This window comes from Theobroma cacao, chromosome 9 (genome assembly GCF_000208745.1).
Source record: "Theobroma cacao cultivar B97-61/B2 chromosome 9, Criollo_cocoa_genome_V2, whole genome shotgun sequence".
NCBI lineage: Eukaryota > Viridiplantae > Streptophyta > Magnoliopsida > Malvales > Malvaceae > Theobroma > Theobroma cacao.
Window position 1 is genome coordinate 13,313,433 of NC_030858.1, and position 22,806 is coordinate 13,336,238.

A 22,806-nucleotide genomic window follows, 5' to 3' on the forward strand; every position below is an offset into this window, starting at 1 on the left:
CCATGCCCGAAATATCTAAAAAATCATCTCATGCAATATTATTTTATTTTGCATAAGCTTCGCAAAAAAATAGATGTTTTGCACAAAATTAAATGTTCGTAAATTCTTTGCATATTTATTTTTTTATTTTCTGTTTATTTGAGAGTGCGCGTCAATGAAGATGACTCATTAAGGGTATTTTTATCTCAAAATCTATTTTGGTGGCTAAAAATAATTAAAATTATCTGAAGATATATTTCTAAAAATACGATTTAAGGGTTAAAAAATTTTTTTTCCTTAAATTGAGCACACGGTATAGATATAGTTGCAGGAGATTTTTACTTGTAGCCATTGCCACCCTGGCGGCATATAAAATAGCCGGGAATTAGATTCCGAGTTTCTCACACTCAAAGGCAAGGCAGGCAGCCTTTCTAAACTTGACTAGTTGGGCAACGAATCACAAATCAAGGGGCAGTCTCAGAAAAGAGAAGAAGAAAATTCCAGCCAAAGCCACTACTGATTTCTCAATGGCAGCTGTTTCAGGCAAAAGACTCGCCATTACTCACGTCATCTTCGACATGGACGGTCTCTTACTCGGTAATTCCACCCCAAAATTCTCTCTGAGTCTTCCTCTTTCTTTCCATCTGAGCTTTTTCAATTCCCATGTTCCACCCCATCCTCAGTCTATAAGGTAGGGCCTCGCTTCGATTTTAAGTTCCATTAGCAGCATTGGGGAATTTACCTGAACAAAATACATGATTAATGATTCAGTGATTCCAATGACTCTCTGGATGCCTTAAATATCCAAATGCTTTGTTCTGGTTCGTGTAGTGATTTACCCGTGCATTTTTAGACACAGGCGCTGCTGATATAGTCTAATGCACCAGATGCTAAACTCGTCGTCTACTTCTATGGTTGTCTCACCAATACTTCTCTGTTGTTGACATTTGCTCAATTATATGCAATCGTTTCTCACAATTACGGTTTTATAGTATTATAATATATTTAGTTTATGATTTGTTGTTCATACGCTATTCCTTTCATTTAACTCGATTGTTATGTCTATGACCAAATGTTCCTCTAATTGTTTGCTGCTTATGGCTTTAAATTGATATTTTTCTACATGGCAACCACAGTGGTGTTCCTTTTATCTCTGCCTGTTGTTTGATTTCTTGAAATTCAAAAAATATTACTGTCTTTTTAGTCATAGAATCCTTGCATTGTCATGGTTTTTGGGGTGAAGGTATATACAAACTGTTCTAGGAAACAAATAAACTATCTCATGCACTGTATACTACTGTATTCTGCAGATACAGAGAAGTTCTACACTGAAGTCCAGGAAATTATTCTTGCTAGATTTAATAAAACTTTTGATTGGTCTCTTAAGGCAAAAATGATGGGGAAGAAAGCAATAGAAGCAGCTCGAGTCTTTGTTGAAGAGACTGGGATCAGTGATTCTCTTTCAGCTGAGGATTTCCTTGTAGAAAGAGAGGCGATGCTGCAGAAATTGTTTCCAACAAGTGAGCTCATGCCAGGTATTATTTATTAGAACATTACATCTGTCAGTTAATTATTTATAAAAAACCTTGTGCAATTTCTTTGTTTAATTTTTTAGGGAGATAATAATGAATCCAAAGACAAAGATCAGAGCTATTCAAAAGATGTATTTTGAGAAATACAATATTTTCTTATCTTTAATGCAATGATAATAATAGTTGTAGACTTGGCCATACTGATTCTTTAGCAATTTTCCCCTCTTACGTATCATAGTTTCAATTGTTTTTAAAATTAAAGTTCAACAGCTGATTCTTCCCTTTTTTTCCTTGGGTGAGGATGATATTTCTTATTAAAATAATTTGTAAGGGATTTTTTTTCTTTTGCTTTTATCAGTTAGAAACCACTATCAAGAAAATTGCTTAAATATTGTGCTTTTTGGAATTTTCTCACAAGTCAAATGAAAGATTTTTAGAAAAACTTATGGGAAGATGAATATGCATATAGACTATTGAGGTATTATTGCATACATATTTCATGTTAGTTTTTAGCTGTCTTGAACACCTTATTATCAAACATCACTATGATAAAATTCTTTTTGATTCTGTTTTTATAAAAAGATTTTTCGAGCTATAGAGCTACCACCAAGGCTTAGATTGTTGTTATTGTTGAAGCCACTAAATCAATCATAACCATCTGATTTCTACACAAATGTGTTCTGTATAAATATTTACTTCAAAATATAGTTTCAAGCGATAGAGCAGATTTTATTTGATAGCAAGTTGCGTATGATAAGTTTGAACCAAAGAACAAGTAGCAAATGATGAGAATTTCTAAGTGGGAAAGTACAAGGAGGAAAATGGAGAAAAGAAATTCTTTGATTCTTGCTCGAGGACAACTGAGGAGTTACTTTTAAGGATTCTGCATCTGAGAACCAGCCACTTTTTAAGTTGCTTCCCCTAATAATTGTAACAAAGATATCCCATAATATTTCAAATCTTGTAAAAGAAAAGGGATTCGATGATGGTGAATGTGTGAAACTGGACCGTAAAAGGGGAAGATATACTTAGTTTTTTATTTTCATTTTCTTACTTGTAACTGCAAATGAGTTAAGTAATAAGTTGTTGTAAATTACTATTCTAGGGGCTAGCCGTTTGATTGAACACCTCCATGCAAAAGGAGTACCAATTTGCTTGGCAACAGGGTAAGCTTTGTCCTTTCCAATTTTTATTCCCTGTTGTTTCTTTGTTTACAAATAAACATGGAGTACATACACACGTGAATGATCTTTGCCATCCTTTTCTTTTTCAATGAAATTGCTTAAGCTATTGAAGGGCTATGCAAGCATCACTTACCTAGATGTATTTTGCAGAAGCCACAGGCGGCATTTTGAGCTAAAAACACAAAGACATGGTGATCTTTTTAAACTGATGCATCATATTGTTCTTGGTGATGATCCAGAAGTTAAACAAGGCAAGCCATCACCAGATGTATTCCTTGCTGCAGCTAGAAGGTTTGAGGTATAATATAAATCTATCCTAGTATTATCTCTTACTGTACTTGATGATGATAAGACATGATTGGACTTACATAAAGATTATTTTTAATTCAAATAACGCTTTAAAAAACCCTTGAACTATTCAAAAGAACTCAAATAAACTTTTATTCTTCTATTGTGTTCAATTAAGCTAGTACTTTTATTTTGGGTCAAATAAGTGCATATGACTAATAGTTGACTAACTGTCATTAGTCAAAACACCACTTGTTATTTTTATGTCATGTGGCACTGACACGATGTTGATGTGGAGGGTGAAAATGCCATGTGATCATGTAATCATACTATATTAGCATTCGATGTCATCATCTACTATGACATGTTAGCACCATGTGGCATAAAATGACAAGTGGCATTTTGACTAATAACAGTTAGTCAACTTTTAGCTATAAGAGTCTATTTGATTCAAAATAAATGTACAAAGGGTTGATTGAACGTGATAAAAGAATAAAGGCTTATTTGAATTTTCCTGAATAGTTCAAGGGACTTTTTTTAGGTATTATGCTTTTATTATTAGTTATGTGAGAAGAGAAGTGATAAGAAATAAGTGCATAGAAGGTGATTTTAAGTGAAGTTTACACCCTCTGCTTGTTTGGATTTGATAGAACTATTAAGGAGAGGGAAAAAATAATTTGACAAAAGTAGGAATGAAATATAAATGTGTTATTCATGAACATAAGTGCCATTTTCAAAAATAAAAAGGGCTGCGTAGCCCACTGGGCTCATGCATTGCAGAATCTAGTGAGTGTTAGATATGCGTAGCATTTCCATGCTATGCAAAGAGGCTGTTTCTATGGCTTTAACCTGTGACATGAATGGAGTAACCTTATTGCTGTGCCAAGGCTCATCTCATTTCAGAAATGATTAGAAAACAAATATCTTATTGTCAATTCTCACCAAAAATCTCTCAACTTTCAAAGGGACTAAAAGGTGGTTAAAAGAAGCTATAAGTGGCAGTTTTGCTTCTCTACTCACTTTATTCTCCTTCGAAGAGTAGTTTGTCAATTGCTCTCAACTTTGACTTCTCCCCAGTTCTCTCACTGCAAACATGCTGAATTGTCATCTTGTTTCAAATTTCTACCTTTCTATCTGGCCTTTGAAATGTCCAAGATCAAGCTATGCAACAACTGATAGAGAATTTGTGGGTTAACAGGGTGGGCCAATAGATTCACAGAAATTTCTTGTTTTTGAAGATGCACCTGCAGGAGCTCTTGCAGCTAAAAATGCTGGGATGTAAGTGAATTTGTTTTACTAATGTATTAGTACAATGGGTTATCATTCATTTCATGCTCTAAGTTCAATTATTGAGTTTCTGTTCGTTTATGTTCATTTAATGCTGATTGAGTTAATCTTGGGTAAAATAAGATTTTTTCATTCCATAGGGCTATAATTGTTGAACAGTTGGTAGTATTATCCCCTTGTTTAGCATTTATCACACTTGATTCGTGGTCACTTACATTCTTTACTTCCTATGCTGACAATTCTTTTGAAGTATATGCTGTAAAAATATCTTGTAGATTCACATTGTCATTGCATTTAGCACCTGGTAGGATATATTTTATGACCAAAAAACACTACCTCCCACTAGATAGCATCCAGCACAATTTGGTTGCCAATCGATCATATCTGATATTATACCTGGGGCAGATATGTGGTCTGTTGCCTCACATTTTGACAGCTTTAGTTATTGTTTTGCTTTCCTCCTGTCTGTGCAGCATTTAACATACATTACTTGTTTCTGATAACAATCACATTTTACCTGTTATCATGGCCTTTCCTTATGCACTACTGAATTTAAACTATTTGTTGTTTTCCCAACAAGTCCTGCTTTTCAGTTCCGTTTCATTTAAAGAGTTTCCGTAAATTGCTATGGAAAGTGTGGGAGGTTTTTGATAGTTCAAGTTTTCAGCCAATATGATAGATGATGACCTTTGGTTTATTAGGGTTAGGAAGACTTTTTCTAGCTATTTACCTACTTTTCTTGTATTTTTTTTGGTGGAGAAAATGACATGTTTGCATAATTTCTTCTATGCTGAATCAGTTAAAATATTAGGGTTGTGATTTTGTTCTATCACAAAAATTCTCACAGTAAAGATCTATGTAAGATTGCAATGATGCACGCATGCATGGTACTAGTCAGTTAATGGTTGATGAATAGCTCAATATTAAATGGCATATATTGATAGGATCATGAACTAGCAAGGAGGTGAGTGTTAATATCTATTAGAGATTAAATTTATGGCACAAAATTCCTTTTTAATGAGTCTAGTGACCAGGTTCTATATAGCTTAGTCAGTTTTAGAAATATCAGCTTTTGATCTCTGGATCAAACAGGAATTAGTGCCACTTTCTAGGGGTTCAAGATTCTATATTGGATACGTTTCTCCGCACAATCCAGCCTCGAATGGATATGTCTTTAGTTTTATAATACTAGTGATTAATGAATTGAGACATCATTGGCATGTTCCTCTGGTTCAGAAATGCTATATCATTTTCTTTCTTATTACAAAATGAGATAGTTTTTAGTAGGTTATTGACCGCAAAAACTAGCTTCATAAGATCATGTTCAGTCCATCAAGAAGTGGCTACCTGCTCAAACTTGTGCGCTCTCCAAGCCTTTATTTCTTGGCGTTTTTTTGAGGTCTACAGGATGTGGCATTCTTCATAATTTTTTATCATCATGTTAATTTTTGAAATTAACTAGATGCTCTGTTACATTCCATTGTTTGACGCATCTTATTTTGGTCATAGGAGTGGTGTATTGGTGATATTGCCCGAGAGTTTGGAGAAAATGCATGTGATTCAAATTAACCAATGATTAATTTTCTAAAATTTTTGTACATAGACTGACCTAAATAAACGGGACATTGCTGGCTCTTAGGGATTCCACTATGGATGTATAGGATTGTGGAAATAAACTCTCTGTGGCACAGGCATGTGCAAGATGTGTGATTGTTGTCATTTCTCTGAAGTTTCCTGGCGGAAGAAATTTGAGGTTAATTTTATTTTCTTGTGAGGATTGCAACTTGGCTGAAGTACCAGAGATCCTCCATGCTTGATTACTAGATTTGAGTTATAACTGTTTTGATCTGTTTGCAAGTACACATTCAAAGAACTTGTTACTTTCTTATATATGATGAACTTTGGTTTATGTGGTGAAAAAGTCAGTCGTCTAACACAATTACTGCATCATTATTTCCTTGGGATTTTTTTTTATCTGGTGGGGCTTGAAGTTCCTCTAAAAATATTGTTCTTGATGAGTTGATATATTCATCTGTCAGCAAAGCATTTAGCTTGTTTCTTTTGTGGTTAAGATATACTGCCCTTAATCTAATTGTATGATTTTTTATCTTTTAGAGCTATAGCTTCGTGTACTACTGAATGCTTCCCTTGTGCTCCTTCTGACCTCTCTAAGTTCTTTCCCCCTTTTATTTGGCATTTGCATAGGTCTGTGGTTATGGTTCCAGATCCGAGGCTCGATAGCTCTCACCACGCCATAGCAGACCAAGTTTTGAGCTCCTTAACAGAATTCAACCCAAGTGAGTGGGGTTTGCCTCCGTTTGAAAATGCAGAAATCTAACAGTGCTTCATGAACCTCAAACCTTTCATTGTTGCAAACAGAAGAAAAACTGTATCAATTGATTCTTAACCTTGATCATTCTCCAGCTTAAGGCATTATCTATATCCTCTCTAGCTTATGGTTTATACACATTAATAAATATGGAAAGTGATTCTTTATCTCTATAGCAGATTGCTTTGCTTGTGGTTGAGATATTTTTCCCCTCCTTTTCTGCTTCTATAGAAACGAAGATAGTAGTGGTGTAACATGGACATAGCAGTAGCACAACTGCTTTTGATTGAAGGTGGTTGCCGTTATGGGGAACCGCACTAGAGGTGGTAACAGCATTGACGTGACGGTGTAGATTTGGTTGAATTTCCAAGAATGACCGTGTCTGGTCGGATATATCACCATTGTACCACACATCTACAACGTTAGTTGTGGAATGGATCAACGGATGTGAGACCTTGTAACAACCAAAGCCACCATACCTTGTACTCTTTTCCAACTCTCAAAATTGGTGTCCTCTGCAATGATTTATGTATACGTGATCAATAAAGATATTTCATTCATATTTTCACTTCAAACTTTTCATAATTACATGTGTGAATGTGATTTTAAAAGGATAAATTTTCAATTAAAAACATTATTTATCTTTTTTTAAAAATTTTTTTGTTAAAGACAAGTCAAATGTAGACGTGCATGTCTTCATTGAAGTGATTTTTGTATTTTGCTAAGCAACACAAGTAATTGAGGTTTATTGGTGAAGGAATTTTTGCTGCAAAAGACAAATCTGTCATTGGTTTGACATTTATAGTGTCAAACACATCATTTATTATTGTATTGACATATGTTGCTTAAATTGATTAATAAATGTGATTGCATTTCAAAAGATAAGATAAAAAATTAAAAAATGTCTTTTTTATTTTTTTATTGATTAAAATATCATTTGTCATTTTATACTACATGGTACTAACATGATATGTTGAGATGTTGTAATGAATGATTACGTGACATATTAATGTGATATGATGAAATGATCATGTGATATATTTCAGCTTACACGTTAATGTCATGTCAGTGTTATTTCAACACTTCGTGAACATAAAATGATAAATGACATTTTGATTAATGATAATTAGTCAATCAGTAGTCATAAATGTTTATTTGATCCAAAATAAAAGTATAAGGGGTTTAATTGAATACAAAAAGAATATGAACTTATTTGAGATTTTGGCATAATGCTTAAATAAGTCCCTAAATATTTAAGAAAATTCAAATAAATCTTTATTCTTTTATTTTATTCAATCAAGTCCCTACACTTTTATTTTAGATCAAATAAACTTTTATGATTAATGATTGACTAATTGTTATTAGTTAAAATATCACTTATTATTTTATATCCATATGACACTAACATAGCGTTAACGTGAATGATGAAAAATGTCACATGTTTATGTTATCATGTCAAATTAGCATGTTACATCATAATCAATTACGATATATCAGCATGCCACATCATCATCAATTAGGAAATGTTAACATGTTACTTTAGCGTCATGTCGCATAAAATGACAAATGGCATTTTGACAAAATGAATCATTAGTTTTAAGGGTTATTTGACTCAAAATAAAACTTTTTTAGATATTATACCTAAATTTTTTTTTAAATAGTTTAAGGATTTTTTCAAGCATTATGTCTTTATTTTTTATTTACAATCTTTAAAACTCAATTTTTGAGTTCATGATATTTTTAAAATGTAACAAATTTATTCATTATATCAACCATTATTAAAATTTGACAAAATTTGCTACCTTGGATGTCCACGTGACAAAAAAGGGGACTCATTGGAGCTTTTAGGTTGAAATCAATGCCATGTGAACGTCCACCCGGTATTAAGATAGCATATTTCGTTAATTTTTAACGGTGATTGATGAAGAGACAGACTTGGGATCTTTTTAAAAGAGTGGGGATGAAATTCATGTATTACACCTAGACTTGTGATATTTCCATTTGGCAAAAAATTAATGAAAACCACCTAGACTTGCAAATTGGAAAATCTGACAAAGGACATTTCATTATCATTTTAAGTGCACCAAGTTTCTATTGGAGGGTGAAAGTAGTACTCATTGTTTAGGTTGGGTCCATTGTTTCAAACTTTTTCCACATTGATATCCCATCCAAGAATGCATATAATATAATATAATATAATGTAAATGAATCCAGCCAAGACTGAGTTGTAATGTTAGATTAATTGCCCTTGTTTCATTTCAAGGATGGCGCTTCCCCTCAATTTGTTGTCACTTAAACTTTATTAATGCTATATGTTCCCCTCACAGTTGCATGCTTTCATCATATAATGAGGAAATAGCAGACGTTGGAGACTAATTAAAGCTGGAAATGATTTCTTAAGTGGACTTTGCATGGGATTTTAATTGTTCATATATTTACTTTTAACATGAATCCCAAATTTATTAATGAAGAAATAATAGGATTACTTAAATTGCGTGAAAGTTTGCTATTGTAATTTTATTTTGGTTAAAAAAAGAAAAACTTTGCTTCGTCAAATTTTATTAAAATTTTGGAATAATATACAAATAAATCCTTAAATTATTTAAAAAAATTCAAATAAACTTTTATATTTTTATTACGTCTAATCAAGTTTTTTAATTTTTATTTTAAACCAAACAAACTTTTATAAATTAAAAAAATAAAAATGGAGTGAAGTTCTAAAAGAAAGAATTGATGGAGATAAAGTACGTACCCTCGGGAGGACTCAATCTAGTTGAGAAGACGACTTTTTGGTTGTCCATTGCCATGCCATCAAGTATTATTTACTTTGTGGCACAATTACTTCTAATTTGGAAGCCTTGCAGAAGCAAACTGTAATAGTTTGAATTTTGAATCGAAAAGTAAAATTTATGAAGAAGTCTAACTCAAAATGTCAAGCCATAAAATCATTACTAAAAAATGTCAAGCCTCGATCATTACTTGCAATGGTAATGGCTAGCAAGGGAGCAAATAAAGGACCACAAAATCAGAGTGATTTGGAGCGACAAATGTGGTGCAAATTGTGGCCAAATCCTCCCTCGATCGTCATCAACAGACAGAAAATACGTGCCTTAACCAACGCCATCTGAAAAGGGTTCGTATCTGATAACCAACATTACTTGAGAAGGGGTTCACAACTCAAGATTCAAGAGACCTCTATCTATAATTTAAAGGCATGCCGTTTGTAGATCAAACAAAAGAGTAACAGAATTAAAATAAAAAACTTAAGAGAGCATCCACTTCTAGTGGCCGGAGTTACGATTTCATGTTTGGGAGATGAAAATAAAAAGTTCAATTTTTGTAAAGATGAAGCTATAAAATTTTTAAAAAATAGAAGTAAAATTATAATTTTTTTTAAAAAATAAACAAGGAAAAATTATAAAAATTTAAAACTTTTAGGAGTGCATAGGGGGGGAGGGGAGGTGTGGGGCCCCTACTAGTCCCCCTCCCTTTGCCTCTATCCACTTCCATTCGTATGTTCGTCAAGGTGAGGTTAAGTGGAACATCTTTTCCCCGCATTTTATTTTACTTTTTTTATTATTACTATTGAACTATGTACTAACACTACAATTATTACTATTACTCTTATAATTATCATTTTTTTTTTCAATTTTGCAACAAAGTGAATGTAGATTCACAATATCTCCAAGACATAGTTAGAATATCCTAATCTCATCTTAGAGGTCTCATTTGGGTTTGAATTTGTAAAATTGTATTCAAGAATGCAAAAGAAACAAATTAACTGAATAATTATTGATCATTTTTAATTCTGAATTGTATATAGAGGTTGTTTTTATACTGCTTAAGAAGCAATTTGGTAAAATTAGCAAAAAGCTAACAAAAGAAAAAAGAATATTAAATTACAAAAAATAACCCTGCTTAACTACCTAACTAACATATAACAAACTTACTTACACATTAGCATTCCATCTAAACAGGCATGTGATTGTCACATGCTTTTAGTTTTTGACATTCCCCCTAAAGAGGAGCATGAATGTCAAGAATGTTCAACTTGCCAAGGAGTGATTGGAACCGTTTTGGTTGAAGTCGTTGTGTAAATAACTCGGCTGCCTGTAAGGAAGTATGGAGATAACTGGGAATAATGATACCTATTAAAGCCTTTTCTCTTTTAGAGTGACAATCAATCTTAATATGCTTCGTCCTTTCATAAAACATAGGATTTTTGCATATTTGAATTGCTGACTGATTGTCACCATGTAATTTGATAGCCTTGCTATGGTCAACACCAAGGTCTTTTAGTAGAAATCATTAAGATCCACATAACTTCATAACATGTAGTTGCCATTGATCTATATTTAACTTTTGTAGAACTTCTAGCAACTAAATTTTGTTTCTTAGATTTCCAACTAATTAAAGATTCTCCAAGGAAAATTTAAAAACCAGTAGTAGACCTTTTAGAATCATGACATCCTGCCAAGTTACTATCACTATAAACTTGAATCTTTAACTAGGACTATGATGACACAAGGATTCCTTGCCCAGGTGCTTTCTTTAAACGCCTTATAACCATATGAGCATTGTAAGTGGACATTGCTGGGCTTATCCATAAATTGAGAAAGCACTTGAACAACATAAGAGATATCAAGTCTTGTAAAGCTTAAATAAGCAATTTTTCCACCAACTATCTATAAACAATAGCATCATTCAAAGGATAACTACCATATTCCTTTGTTAGTTTCTAGTTATAGTCCATAGGGGTGGATATTGGTTTTGATCTCAAGAAACCATATTCTCCAAGCAAATTTATGAAAGGTCCATATATATTGTTTCTTCAAGATCTCCATTCAAAAATGCATTAATGATATCTAATTGTGATAGAATCCAACCCTTCACAACTGTTATGTCATGACCCAAATCGAGGGTCCATGACCGACAAATGGGGTAGATAAGTGAACTCACCTATCCCAAGCAAGCCTTTAACCAAACATTCAAAAGATGATAAAACAAACACGATTTCTGGAATTTGTGTTTCATTTGTATATATATTAATCCAACTAGGAAAATCCAACACCACACATGCTCATGTGGGATCAGAAGTTCTGTAGCATTTCTAAACAAACCTAGAAGTTTGTAATTTGTAAACATAAGTGGAAGCATAATTACATTTCATATGTAAAGCATTTATTGCCAAGCATTGTCCAAACCATAAACATGTATTTGCAAGTATAAAACCCAAATTAAAGTTTGACAAGACTAGTAGAGCGACACGACTCAAAAGAATGAATGTATTGGATGCCTTCATGATGACATACCAAGTGTGATGACCAGAAGACTCTACAAGTACGCCACCCAAAATGTCTACTGATCTGTAAATAAAATAATCCATGTGTGTAAAATATAAAATCTCAATGAGCAAACACGAGGAGGTGGGACAAGCTAAACGACGAAGTAGTTTGTAAGAGAAGTTCAAAGGATTATGCAATTTCAAATAGTACATTAATAATAAATTCATAAGGTAATAAAGTATTCTTAACCTCAATCGTAAAAGATAAACTCATGCACAAAAGTTCTTAGACTCTCGATCTAAGATTCCTTAGCAAAATTCTACAATTGAGGACTAAACAACCAAAATAGTGTTCATAACATTGCAAGGATCGACCCTTTAAGGGTGAAGAGTCGATCCTTCCTAAAACATAACACTATTCATACGTTATGATGGCTAAGGATCGACCCTTTGAAGTATATAGGTTGATCCTTACACTTCTAGATTTCCAATCCAACCACATTTCCATCCAATTGTTCCAATATTCCTATTTTCACCTTTTTAAGGTACAAGTCATATTCATATATGATTTATGTAAAGAATTCAAATGTTCAATAGCACATACAAAGCAACTTGGACATAATACAAAAGTAACATTCCTTCATCATTAATGAATTTATAATCAAATTCCAAACATTCTAAATATGTACCCAACACAATAAAATGTGAAACCAAATATGGTGATAAGAATACGAAGCATATCCAACAACCATATTAAACCAACATTCTAAACGTGCTAAGGCACATATCTAAACATACAAAGACATGTAGCAAAATATGTAGAGATATGGGAATCAAGTATGCAAAGAATTTGTATGATTCCCAATATGTTAAGCTATATACAATTCCAAATATGCTAGGGCATATAATTCTAGATATGTTAGGGCATAAACAACTCTAAATATGCTATGGCATATAATTCCAAATATGATAGTGCATATACAACTGCAAATATGCTATGAATCACGATCCACACCAACCGTTGTGAGGTATTGTTTGTTTTGGCTCAATAATTTCATGGTTTTGTCCTATAAAAGGCGTCTCACAGGTTGAAAGTGGTGTGAATCATTAAATGCCCAGTGAGATGCCATAATGTCATGAGATCGAATTATTAGAATCACACCATAATGCCATGAGATCGAATCTTTATTTGCTAAATTAATTTGTGCATCTCATGCACTTGTTAATCTGCAATATTTTGACATTAAAATGAGATAAATATTATGACAAATAAATTTTAAAATTTACAATTACAATCTATCTAGAAATCAAAATAACTAGAACAAATTGCAAAACTTTAGAACTTACTATTTTATGTAGAACAAAACCCGAACACTTCATATTCCTTTTCAACAAGGCATTAATAACAATAGACATAAAAATGTGTTAAAATCAAATCAAGGAAGGCTTTGATACCACTGATGGATTTAGCTAGGACGACATGCTCAAAATACGCAGTGGAAAGAAAATTAAAACTTTAACTAAACAACCAAAACATGCCTCCACCCATGGATCACCTTGGTGATATTTAACACATAAAAGCACAAAATAAATTATTATTTAGAAAGATACATTGCCAAGTAATTTTGTAATCACAATGGCACTTCTCGAAGCAATCCCCGTAAACACCACAAGGAGCAAAACCCTAGCCAATCAAGTGTTTGGCCTTCAATAGTAGTACACACGATTGCACCTGAACCTTCAACAAAAGAAGGAGTTTTTAACTATACTTAGTGTTAGTAAAGAGGACAACAATTGTCCTTTTCTTTTTTTTCACAATCTTAGCCGAACCTTTCTTGAAAATTGCTTCATAAACAATTTTCTCTTTCACATAAAGGGAGTGGTGGCAAAGAGAGAAAACTCTTTTCTTTTTCTTAGAAAAACTAGGTTTTCTTCAATTGTGAAAAACTCTTATGTAGAAAATAGTTAAAAGGTGACTTATATAGTTAAGTTAAAATAACTTCAATTTTGCAATTAAGCCTTCAATATTATAACACATTATAATATTAGGTCCCTTACTTAATTGAACTCTTTTAATTAAGTCCTTGAAAATTAAAATCAAAATTAGTTTCCTTTATATTTTGCAATCAAGGCCTTATAATTATAACTATTTATAATTATATCTAAAACTTAATTAAACTCTTTTAATTAAGTTTATAGAAGTTAATTACCTAGCATGTGATTTAAGTCTAACTTAAATCATCACTTTCTTAATTTAATTCAAATGCAATCATTATGTGTGACCCATTAGGTTCCTAACATGTTGGCAATGGAATTGATTAATACAAATATCAATCAATTAGTTAATAATCAATTTCATAGACTATCATGGCCACCCAATTGTTAGGAGAGTAAAAGGGTTCTTTAACAACCTTTCAGTGTACAATCTATCACTGTAATTCATTTCTTCATCATATATCCCGGAGATGATAAGAGTTTGGTACAATGTCTACTTTTATTGACCTCCATATTCGTTCCTGCAGTTATAACATTAGCTTTATAGAGAGTTATGAAACCTTTTCTCATAATATCCATGTCGCCTTGGCCAAGAACTTCAATAAGCTAATGTTAACCAAGAACTAATAGGATATGTCCTCTAAAACACTTGAGGTGATGATTCCTATATTGACCACTCATTTGCCTTCACATGCTTCATACTATACCCAAAAGCATCCTGTTTTGGCATTCTTGGTTAGGCACCCATAGGGATGAAATCAAAGTATATCATTTCACGTATAAGACAACCTAATGTCTCAAGTCTAAGAAGTATTTACACATATGTCACATGAGAAGTGTTGCATAGACACTAGAGTGTATTACCAAATCCACTTCTCATGGTGAGTCATGTTTAGTGAACTTGCTTTTCTAGTCAAGCACTTATATTCTAGTTCCAAGTATCTCTATACTTTAATTTATAAGATCAATTGCTTACTTCCAAGGTAAAGAACATTGACTATACCAGTCTCTAAGCATCATTGATGTCCAGTCTCGATGATACATTGACCAGTAACATTTTAAGATTATGCTTTGATGGATAAGGATCTCATAACTACAACCCATTACAGTTCCCTTACAAGGCATATTAATCTCATGGACTTCAGCCAATTAGACTTATAACTCATTATAATTGATGTCTTATAGATGAAAAAAAATCTCTAATCATTCAACATGAATGATATTATTGCATGATTGGAATTAAGCCTTAACCAATCCCAATTGACTGCAGGGCTCATCCCAACAGTTTGACTACAGGGCTCATCCCAACAGTGTGAACCATTAAATGCCCAGTAGCATTTTAGTACACAGTCAATATGGGATTTATGGCTTCTCTTTAAGACCATGACATCTTCCCTTGGCTCCCTATTGAAAGCTTCTCTTTGATGTGGAACATATGGCTCTGCCCGTTGGGAGCACATATTTTCTTCGATGTGGGATTCACATGGCTCCCCTCTAGGACCGGGACACTATAGCATATAATTCTAAATAAGCTAAGGCATATGATTCCAAACATGCTAGTGCATATAATCCACAACACCAATATAATCCAAAATTAGTTAACTTACAAATTTCACAAGTGATAACAACCAATTCAATCCATATGCAACCAAACATCTCATATAGTGATATCCAAATAGTTTCCATCATCCAAAGCACATGTGAGTTATGCATCACACATTTGAAATGAAATTTCCAAACAAATAAAAGCTTGTTCCCTATTTAAAAACTAATATGTAACATCCATATTTACGTATACTTATATTACAAATCAACATTTCTAAAACCATTTGACATCACAACAAATCAAGCGGTCACTCTTTTACTTTCATGATCAACTTCCAAATGCATTTAAATATGTTTAGTGGTGTACATCAAATAATTTATAAAACTACACATCTACTCATAAATTGAGAGTGCTCTTCCCAAGCTTTCACCACCAACCAACCCCTACTTCACCTTGGAGGGTTTAAGCCTTCAACAGCAGCTAAAATGATGAGTAATCATTAAAATCTTCATAAAACCATAATAAATTCATAATACATTGAATACCCATTTCAAACTCTAACTAATCCATGTTTAAATCTAAAGATTTTCTTCAACTTTTCTTCCAAAACTCATCCCCATCGCACATACAACTTAACTTGCACTGTGCCTTACCTTGGTAAGCTTTTACACTAGGATTCTAATAAGAATTTGAAAACCTAAGTCAAAAATTTGGGTTCAAAAAAAGAAATAAAAATTAAAAACTTGAAACCCATATTTAAGAGAGGTTTACGAGCTAGAAATCCTTACCCTTAGCTCTTGAAAATTAAGGTTTGATAGGGAGTTTAAAGGTCTTAAGAGGTGATAAATTTGAGAGAAAATGAAAGGAATAACAAAAAGAAATGAAAAAAATGAGAGTCGCTTGGATTTTGGAGGTTTTGGGTTTCAATTTTTTGTTGATATGTCTTAAAATTGACCTTTTAATGAATGGGGATTGATCTTGACAACTTCCAAAAAGCTATTCATGGTCTAGGTGCTCTTGGGATCGACCCCTCAGGGACAAGGGTCAATCTTGGCCATTTCCAGAATGCAACTTAGCCAAATTTTAGCCTAGGGATCGACCTTCCATGCATGGAGATTGACCCTATAGACACCCATTTTGTCCATGGTGTCTATTGAGATTTTGAAACCATAAAAAATACAAATATGAAAATTAGCAAAAAAGAGAGATAAATATGAATAGGATAAAGATATATTTGCACTAATCTTAATCCTAGATTAAATTGAAAATCTAAAAAGAGATTGAATCAAAACTCAAGAAACCAATTCAAAAAGGAATAGAACACATTAGCTATAAATATACACAAGCATCGGTGTCAAAAAAAACAAAAGGGAGGGAGAAAAATTGAGAAGAAATAATCAGCAGAGGGAGAGAGGAAAATATAGAAAAAAATTGTCAAAAGAGAGAAAAAAATATTTTTTTGATTCTTTGGCTTTGGGTTCTTGGGTTTCGATTTCTTTTAGATCTAAGAGAATTAATTTAGTTTTTAAAAAAATTATCTTGATTAAAGGGAGAGGTAAGGAAAAGAGAAGTAGAAAGACTTTCCTAGTTTCTTGAATAAGGTTTAGATAGAGCTCCTCATTCTTGACTGTGTACACTTGGTATCTGGATCTACGTGAATTCATTTGGGTAATCTTGGCCCATTAGTTTGGTTTTCATTTTGGGTTTTTCATCCCAATTAGGTGATTTTTTTCTTTATTTTTATTTTTTATTTTGATTTTTATTTTATTTTTATTCTATTTATTTTTTGGGACATTTAAAAATTAGGAGTTTACATGATAAATAAAAATTCTCCGATGAAGGAATTTCAAGAAGGTTATGAATAATAGATTTTTGAAAATTTCTAGGTGAGAGATTTTTCTTGAATTCTATCATAAGTGATGGAGTTTTCCAAGAATATTTCAATATTAATGAGTTTTTGTTTATTTCAATCACAGATGTAAATAAATAAAAATTCTCCAATGATGGAATTTTAAGAAAGTTATGAATAATAGCTTCTTGAAAATTTTTAGGTGAAAGATTTTTTTTGAATTCTGTCATAAGTGTTGGAGTTTTCAAGGAATATTTCAACATCAAAGAGTTTTTGTTTATTTCAATTGAAAATGTAAATAAATAAAAATTCTCTAACGATAGAATTTAAAGAAGGTTATGAATAATAGTTTCTTGAAAATTTCTAAGTGAGATTTTTCTTGAATTCTGTCATAAATGTTGGAGTTTTCAAGGAATATTTCAATATCAAAGAATTTTTTTTATTTTGGGGAATAAAATAAAATTAAATATTTAATGAGGCTAAAAGATAATAAATAATTAATTAGGTACCAATTAAATGGACGTTGTGAGGGTACTAATAATTTCCTCACACGTAACTGTACTCCCAAACCTAAATCTATTTTGTAGACCAAAACTTATTTTTTTAATGAACCTACGTCAAGCCTAGAACCTCATTAGGAAAAAAGTTTCACCTAGGTGGTCAATCGCATCTATACAAAAAAGATTGATGGCAACTCCTCTTAAGTCGAACTCTTGAGTTTTAGGGCTCACTACATTATGACAACTTGGCAACTCCACTAAGGACTCTTGAAAGTCTAGCCTGTAGCTAGTTATTTGTTGTCTTAAGCCTTTAATTTAAATTTATTTTTCCTATTATTTTTGTTCATATTCCTTATGCTTTATTTATTCATACACAACACTTGCATGCATAAGCCTTTAACCTAGGCTTTGTCTTTTTTAAGAGGAAGTAAAGTACCTTGCTCTCATGAGGTCATAGCCTTCGTGTGGGCACACGAAATACTGCAACTCAGATTAAACCCTTTCCATTGGTAGCCTATAATGGGTGAGGATTGAGGCACCTTACTAGTCCAAAATGGATGACAGTAAGGAAAAATTTGACAACCTTTAGCTTTGCCTCTAATTTAAACCTAGAATATAGTAAACCTTATAGAGCCAACCCTAAGTAATGCATTCTTACCATGTCATATAAAAAACACCCAAAATAGGTACACATAGTTTTGGCATTATATGTTGTAACTTGTTTGATTTTTGCATTTTTACGATCATGCATCATGCAATAATCATGTAGGGATATCTGTCATATGTTGTTTTGTATTTATAATAACTTGTTTAACCTTTGTCTTTTTACAGTCATGCACTTATATCATGCATCCATCATATAGGGATATTTCTCATGTTACATATGACCAAAGAAAGTCTCTTTTCATTATTTATCATTATGTTTCAAATATCCAAAACATATTTAGCACATGCATTTACACAACCAAGATTTCTTTTTCATATGAACATACATTTGCACAGTTACATGAGAAGCATTGTAATTCATTTTTGTTAGAAATATAAGCTTAAAGTAAAACTACCAAGAATGGGGTGAATTAGTTGTGAAATAAAAATTTCCCCTTTATCAAAAAGCTTTGAAGATGAAGTAAAATATAAGAAAATGAAACGGCAAAATAGAGTATAAAGTCAGTAAGTAATGAACAAAAAAATAGAGTACTCAATAGGATTTTTATAAAGGTTTGACTTTCCAATGCCTACGTCTTCTCCGTTGATATCACAAGGAGTTTGAATCCACTATCAGCTTGCCTTTTCAATAGGATCAAGCATAACCTTTACAACATGCCTTTTGCAAGATCAGGCTTAACCTCTCCAACATGCCTTTTGCAGTATCAAGCGTAACCTCTATGAAGACAATGCCTTTTTCAAGTTCAAGTACAATCTTTACATAAGATGCAGCCTTGTAAAGGATCAAGCAAAACCCTTATACCTTTTACTTGGAGGTATAACCAATACAGCAGTGGATTCTAGTGGATTTCTAACTCAAAACCTCTAAAAAGTTGATAAAGAAGTTTAGGATCAGAAAGATGAGAGCTTTCTCAAAGATATGAATGATCAAGGGAGGTTTAAGCTTAAGAAAGATCAGTTGAAAGATAAAAATGTGATCTTTAGGCTTTGGTCTTGCTCAAAGATAGGAACTTTTTGCTCACAGTTTTTTCTCTTGTTTTTTTCGCTCTTTCTTTTCCAAAGATGATTCCAAATCATTCAAATCTCTCTAAAATCCCCTACTTTAACATCCCCAAGGTAGGTATTTATAGCTTTTGTGATTTCTTACCAGTTGGAGTGAAATTTGTATCATTTATCGTATGTTCCAACCAGCTTGCACAATTCTGTCGCATATGTAGAATCGATTCTTTGTTGTTGTTGAGTTGTTGTTTAGAGCTTTCTGTCTATAGAGAATCGATTCTTCTATTTTTGAGATATTGGTTCTTCTACAATTGGGTTCAAAGGTGACACCTTTGCAATCTTGGAGAATCGATTCTTCTGTTACAAGGTGTCAGCTTTTCATTGTGGTTTGATGCCAAAATTTGAATTTAAGCTTGATTTTTGTCACTCTAATCTTATCTAGTTGTACCATATCTTCCTTGGTCACCAAGTTTTTGAATTTTAGTTTTGGTGCTTCAAGAACCAATATCCTCCCCATGTAGAATCATTCCTTTTTCTTTGCATTTCTACCTTCTACCTTTTGTGTCTTTAAAATCGATTCTTTGTCTTTGAGGTATCGGTTCTTCACAAATCCTAAAGCTGTTATCTTCCAAAAACTGCCTTTTTCTTTTCTCAAAACTGATTCTTTACTATTGATCTTTGCTTAAAAACTAACTTCTCCTTCTTTAGAATCAATTCTTCCTGTGATAAAGAATTAAATTCCTTTTTTTTTTCTATTTAAGAATCAAGTTTTTTCTTTTGAGGATTTGATTCTTAGGTTGGCATTTTAAATTTTGAAAACAAGAAATCTTTGAAAAAGCTAAGAGATATTTTTTTAAGTTAAAGAGCATGATCATTCACATTCAAAGCATGTTCAATCAATTTTAGCATTTCAATATATTTTTCTCTTAAGTTCAACTTTAATACTTCTTTGAGGATTTTCTTCATATTCAAAGGTATCTTTCATTCATTTTCAACTCTCATTGAGTTCAATCAATTTTTTCATTTCAAAATAAGAATAAAGCTAACAATCTATCCCTTTTTGATATGACAAAATTAAAACTTAAGTTTCCTGATTGAAGAAAACTCCCCTAAAAATATACTTAAGATTTCAAAATATTTTTCTCAAGTAAAGCTCTCCCTGAATTTGTGCTTTTTCAAAAAGATTTATAATAAAGTTTAAAAGCACATTTGAAATTTTTCTTAAAATCCAACCATAATGAATGAAAAGTTAAGGTTTGCAAATTTACTCACAATATTTCTCCTTTTTTTTTGTTATATAAAAAATGAGCAAAAAATAACGTATAGGAATAATGGGAAGAAAACCTCATAGAAAAATAGAGCATTAGTAGCACAAGTTTAGTATAATGATAAGATAACATTTAAGGATAAATCATTTAGACATTCACAGTAAGAGTTTAAACAAGATATTCATGACAATTGCATGCATATGACTAGCCAAAAATGTCAATCAATAGATATTAGGAAACATGTGGACGAATATATGCAAATGGAAATATAGAAGTCATCTAATAAAGTTAAGAATTAAGACATTTCAAGAGTTACAATAAATGTGTTCCAAAAATTAATATCTGTCTCTAGTGGGTTGATTTATTGACTTGAGGATCAATTGTTCAAATCAAACTTCTTCTTAAGCTAACTCATCTTCTTTTTATGCTATTTTTTTTCATGCAGTAGTTTTTTTATTTGACCTTCAAATTAGTTGTCCATTTCTGCAATCAAGGAGTTCATGGTGTTTTGAAAAGAAGGATCTTTAGTGTCAATGAATTTCTTGTTATCATCTGTTTCAATTTCTTTTTGTTCAAGAACTTGTGCAGGTGTCACATTTTTAGGATACCATTTCCCATCAACCCAGTGATACTCAAACTGCCTTTTTACTTTTTTAACAGTCTTCTGACTTCGACATCTGATCACTAAGTCTGCATTAGTGTCGCCTTCAAGTGCATCCATCGATTGACTAATCACCATTCCATGAACTAATTTTTTATTTTTTCCTTCAATTATTTCCATCATATCTCTAATAATAAAATGACCCAAGTTGATTTGCTTGTTGTGTTTGATGTGATACATGAAGAACATATCTTCACTTTTCACAAATGGATATTCTCTTCGAGTTAGTCTTTAAAACCAACACAAAATTAAGTGTAAAATTCTATCATGAAAGCCTAGACATTTCACATTAAAAGGTTCTAATGGTGTTGGTGAAGGGAAGATGAAGAACTCATTTTCTAAGTCATTTTCATTGAGTTCACTACGTAGACTTTTCGAGTGTATTCCAAAATTAGGAATTCCTAAGACATGATTGATTACTGGTGGAGAAATACCTATTTCTCTTCCCATGATTGATGTAGTGAACATGACCTTGGAAATATAAGCTTTTCCTTCATTGTTAATGAATGTAGTGTTAGCATTTAAGTAGAAACCTTGACTAAATTCTCATTATAGGGTTTATTCATTTCTAAAATTGTCAACCAACCTTGTTCTCTGAGATTTTTTCAATATGGAAATTCTAGTGTGCTCAGGTAATTAAAATCAATTGGCTAGCCAAGAATCACTTGAAGGTATGAAAATAGATACAAATACCTTTCTCTTTGTTCATGACTATTGAAGATCTTCCTAAAACTGTGATTAAACCTTGATGATGATTATTTTTTTTGGTCTCTAGTAGAATTTCCATGCCTTGTTGACATGACTAGTAATTCTTTTGGTGAACAAGTTGTGGTGTAGAGAATTAAGAGAGTTTCACAGTAGACTTACAATAGAGTTATGGTAGATGAATAGACCAATAACATTTCTTTTAATCTTATAAGAAGAGCTATTTGTTCTTTTACCTTTCTTCTTCGAAGTTTTAACATTCCTTAAATGGATCCTGTCTCTTTGACTTGTACATTTATTTTGTTTGACTATTGTGACCTTAATTTTTGACATTTTCAGTGAAGTCATTAAGATACTAAATTCATACCTAGATTCTTTGCCTTTATGCCTAGAGGTTAGAAACTGTTATATGACTTCTTATAGTGAATGCACGTGTTTCATGTCATGACAAAACATTCAAGAAAAATAGGACAATATTATTCATATTTCACACCTTGATTCTCATACCTGTTTCAATAATGTAGTGATGTAGGCTGAACATCTACAATACTAAAAACCATGGCTTTCAAAGTGAATTGATCCTTCCTAATTTTAATTTAGTAATATAATGGAATTTTTTGCAAACTACTAACCTGTACCAAAATTAGTCCATGGGTGAATCTATCTAAATTTGTGGTTTCCTACTAAATTCTCACAAACTTTCCCTAGCTATCCCTTAGTGCCTTAAACAGGTT

The 22,806-nt window shown here is 32.2% G+C and overlaps 1 protein-coding gene across 1 annotated transcript; it reads left to right on the top strand.

Moving 5' to 3' along the window:
* On the top strand, positions 364-7,167 carry LOC18589309 ((DL)-glycerol-3-phosphatase 2). The gene is made up of 6 exons (XM_018126981.1): positions 364-576; positions 1,290-1,514; positions 2,617-2,677; positions 2,846-2,993; positions 4,182-4,261; positions 6,476-7,167. Exons 1-6 carry the CDS (start codon positions 507-509, stop codon positions 6,606-6,608), a joined length of 717 nt encoding a protein of 238 aa, XP_017982470.1. The 5' UTR covers positions 364-506; the 3' UTR covers positions 6,609-7,167.